A 4995-nucleotide genomic window follows, 5' to 3' on the forward strand; every position below is an offset into this window, starting at 1 on the left:
ATATGGAAATAGAATAGTTAATACTAGATATTCTTTAATATAAAAAGTAATTTCTTAGTTTCGTATGGTAATTGAATAGTTGATAACTAAATATTCTTTAAAAAGACAATTTTCGTATGATAATCGAATAATTGAAATGTGGTTATTCACTTTAAAGAGATAACACCATTCTGTGCTATTCGGATAGTGGACAATAAAGATATACGTTTAGTTGTATACAAAAGCAGTTTCTTGATACTGTTAAATTGTAATAATGTATTATAAAAATGGTATAATTAGGATTTGGAAATGTGTTACACAGAGTTTAAAGGGATTATGCTGAAATTGATTCAAGGATACTCACAGAAAAGATATACCATCTAATCCAAGATGCAGAAAACCATTTTTGTACGTATTTCCGATTGCAGTTTATAGACTTTTTTTCTTAATAATTCTATCTTCTTTACCGTCTTTCTTTGAGAACTGTTTTCTTCGTTTTCTTCCATCTGTTGTCTACGTTTTCTGTTTGAATTAATCTTTTGATTCCATATATCTTTCAGTGCAACTCAAACTGAAACTCAAGCTCCAACGTGCTTCCATGTAGTAAACGACGAAATCACTGTCAATTGAGACTGCGTGATAATGGGTCAGGACACAAATGAAGAGAGGAGAAGCCCCCTTTGAAATGACTTTCTGTATAGTTGATTCCCCCATTTTGTATTTGGATTGGATTTTTAGATACGGATTTTTAGCTTGAGTTTACGTACACACGGTATCAGGACTTACTTTGTACTTTTTTGGTTTCAATAACGATTGTGTTTCTACTTCTATTTCAGATTATAACTCTGTGTATCATCCCATGTGTAGGTAAGTCGCTAGAATGATTTACGAAGCCAGTTCAGGTGTTTAGATTTCGTGTTTTTCGATAGTAATGACAAAATATGGGGAATTTAAGCTCCAAATATCCACCAACCCACTGACTTGTGAGAACATGAGTTTGGCTGTCAAAAAGATTAAGAATTAGTTTCGGCATATTCCTCAGACTTATTTGTTAATCTGTTAAAGAAATAAAAACACTCCTATAATTTACATAATTGAATAAATAAAATGCTAATTGTGATAGTTATATTATATGAGATGCATAGTATCCGTCATTACCACTTAGAGATTGATGCATCAAAGTCATAACACTAATGATATTTCCAATGTTTTCCAGGTTTAGACAGGGATCACTGGGGAACACATTTTATTTTGTCCTTTCCAAGATTGTATGAAAATACCAAGAACATAATTATAGTAACACTCGGGAGACAACCGATGTAATAGTGACGAAACATTTGACTGGGGAAGAAACTAAATTCACACTTAACATGAACGGACAGAGGAGGATTGAGTACGGCACGGACGTCAGAGCAACGCCTCGTGGTGTTAGGATAAAAAATAAAGGGATTTCTGTCATTGCCTCGAAGAAAGTATCAGTGTATGCATACAGTTATAAAGAATGGTATACAGAAGGAATGCTAGTTTACCCAGTTCCCTCCCTTGGTACATCTTACATGACAGTTTGTATGGATTCGGGCAATTCTGAAGATTACGGTTAGTCTTTTATAAATCCTCATATTTTCAAGACTAAGAAAGTTTGTTGTTCAAATGTATATATTTTTTTACAATTTAATTCACAAACGTAGGATGTTTTTTTTAGCAACGTTGTACGGCGTTTATCACTTCTAACCGTTGTCCTCACAACACGATATTCACGCCATTGATGACTTATAACCTCTCTTAGCATACGTTACGGTTATTCTTACAGGTAATTGAAAATCGCGGCCTTATTAGAATAATTGGGCACTCTTGCACTTTCACACAAATTCCCTTCCCGTTGGGTGATCGATGTTTTGTAAAATAATTCATTTGCAAGTATTTCCGACCAATTGTCAATATTTCACTGCGGTGTAAAGATTACAGGATATTTACATTCATGCTCTGTAAACTATCATAGCTTTGGCACTTTCGAACAGCCAATTTGACATTAACTCAACCTTGAATCTCAATTATCAGAAAGTGAATTTGATACTGGGAATCTTGCGTCATGTTATTCACACATTTTCCCGCAATCATTTTAAATGATTTTAGAAGTAATTTCTTTACCAAACAAATTTAATGACGGGATAGCCTGTTGTGGAGGCAAATATTAGATGTGACAAACGCCAGACACTGTTGCTAAGGAACATGCCTAAGGATAAGCTAAGAATAATTTGAGACATGTGGTTACAATAAAGACTTTGGAAATATGCTACATTTTCCAGGTCTATTTGTAAGACTTAAGAATGCAGACACAGTGTCGTTAAACTTTCTTTTTCAGCCCAGATAATAATAGTTGCAGCCGAGGACGATACAACCATTTCTTTAACGCTTAGACAAGAATATAACGCACGTTGTTATGAGGATGGTTATTTAAATACAAGAGGTAATGGTTACGTTTATAATTTCAATCTAAAAAAGAATGACGTAGTGAACATATACTGTGAATTAGACTCAACCGGAAGTCGCATCACTTCAAATAAACCAATAGCAGTCATTTCAGCAGCTCACAGAATCCAGATTCCTGATAATGCCAGAGAAGATCCAACAATCGAAATGTTACCTCCAATTTCAGAGTTAGGAACTGAATTCGCTCTCATTGCTCCACATGGTCACACAAGTATGGATTCTATGTTACGTATCGTGGCTGTTAATCCAGGGACGTCGTTTGTCATCAAAGGGATAACTTACTCACCGGATGCTGGTGATCCTGTAGATATTAGGTACTTAGACGCATCTGAAAAATTATGCTTCACAGCATCAGATAAAATCATAGTGATGTTATTAATGGCGGGGGTTAAATATTCATCAGACTATAATGGGGATGCGTACATGTCTCTGGTACCCCCAGTTGATAAGGGAACAACGGATTACATGATACCACGGAATCCGCTTCGTTACTATGACGATACCTATAAGGGAGGGATCGACATTATAGCCCCACAAAGTATCACGGGAAACATTTCACCATCGAACACGTATTCAAACCTGTGTAATAGCTACGATGTTTATAGCTCATTTAGTGGAACTAGAGATGTTAAACGTTATTCAGCCCCCTCCCCGTTTATCATATTGGTTTATGGATTCGATCGTAGAGAAGCATACGGATTTCCAGCTGGTATGAAAATGAAAGATTTCTCAGGTATTTGTATCTATTTTACATTTTGTAAAGGTCCAAGTTTAACTTTAAAATGATAGGTTTATGCTGCCACGTGGAGAACATGTATTTGTTTAGATATTAGAAGCTTCCTTTAAGTATAGATTGCGCAAAGCGTATACATAGAAGAACAACCAACCTTGAAACTCAAGGTGGGCGTAAAGCCGAAATTTACTCGGTCTTGACAAAATTCGTTAAAAGATGATTGGTGACATGTTTCAGGTACTGATGAATGTGCCAGCGTCCCCTGTCAGAATGGAGGTTGGTGTATAGACACGACTACTTCGTTTAGATGTCATTGTGAAGGTTCGAGATATATTGGTACAAATTGTGAAATAGGTAATTTAACGATGATCATCATCATCGTTATCATCATTATAGAAGTTCAGTCAAGATTGAATGTACACACTCATCAACTTAACATTAATGTTAATAGTCATCGTTATCGATATTGTCATCTTCATCTTCTCCTCAAGCCAATAATTCCGTGTCTGAGCTAAATCTTCAAGTTGCACATGATTTGTGAACAACCATCGTCGTCAGCAGCAATGGTTAATTAACTGTATCAAGTTTGTACTCAACAAAAATATTAGCAACGGAGAGTGTCTCTCAAGGGTGTTGCAACATTGATTAGGATAAATAGTGCCGTCTTATTTTTGCTTTTCAGATACTGTCAATGACTGTGTATCTAATCAGTGTAAAAACGGAGCTACTTGTAATGATGGTGTTAATTCATATACATGTTCTTGTAAACCAGGATACACTGGTAATTTGTGTGATAATGGTATGTCGCTTATTTACTCATAATATTCGTCACTGTTTTTGAAAGTACAGAAAAGTATAGAAAACAATCATGCCTATTTTGATAATTTTTTAATTCCATTGTTATTTAAGTGATAACCACCACGACATTACCACCAACTACTACCGAGCTAACAACAACCGATACCCCGAATACAACAACCGAGCCGGCAACAACAACACAACCGACTACAACAGAGTCGACGACAACGGAACTACTGACTACTACAACAGAACCCCCAACTACAACAACAAAGCAGACAACAACAGAGCCTCCGACTACAACAACTGAGCTGACAACAACAACGCAGCCAACTACAACAACGCAACCAACTACAACAACAGAGTCGACAACCACAGAGCCTCTGACTACCACAACCGAGACGACAGCAACAAAGCCTCCTCCTACAACAACCGAGCCGACAACATCAGAGTCAACCACAACAGAACCTCCGACAACAACCACACAGCCGTCAATTACAACAGAACCGGATACGACAACAACGTCAACTACGACCGAGTTGAATACAACTGTGTCTCACACTACGATGTTTGCTAAACCAATCTATTTTAAATCAACGGCCTGTACTGGTAGGGTCTGTATGTGTAGTTGTCCGTGTCACCGAAAGCGAACAAAAAGTCAGGTTCTAAATTCTATAAAAGAACAACAAAACTTTCTGAAACTCCAAACAAAAACTTTGTCTAAAACATCAAGGCAGAAGAAAAGTTCGGCAAATGTGAGCGTTTCCGAAAATAATTTGGGCCTAAGTTCAGTTTTAGTCGTTCTTTTGCTGTTATCTTTCGTCATATTAATGGACGTTTCTCGTGTTTTTGTGTGGCTGTCGGATATAGTCAGGCAAAGACAAGAGACTAAATACTCTACTTGGAAAAAACAAAAGAAATTGGTATTTATATCCTCTTAATTGTAATAATACCTCTCTTCAATTCACTATAAATTAATAGTTAGATGAAGTCTT

The 4995-nt window shown here is 36.4% G+C and overlaps 1 protein-coding gene across 1 annotated transcript; it reads left to right on the plus strand.

The window, feature by feature from the left end:
- Window positions 1-3444: 3444 nt before the first annotated feature.
- LOTGIDRAFT_60252 (hypothetical protein) lies at window positions 3445-3997 on the plus strand (the record flags this gene model as incomplete). Its single annotated transcript, XM_009054026.1, has 2 exons — window positions 3445-3556; window positions 3885-3997. Coding segments are annotated over 2 exons (225 nt in total), but the record flags the coding sequence as incomplete, so codon positions are not given.
- Window positions 3998-4995: the final 998 nt, after the last annotated feature.

Source organism: Lottia gigantea, assembly GCF_000327385.1.
Source record: "Lottia gigantea unplaced genomic scaffold LOTGIsca_2098, whole genome shotgun sequence".
Classification (NCBI taxonomy): domain Eukaryota; kingdom Metazoa; phylum Mollusca; class Gastropoda; family Lottiidae; genus Lottia; species Lottia gigantea.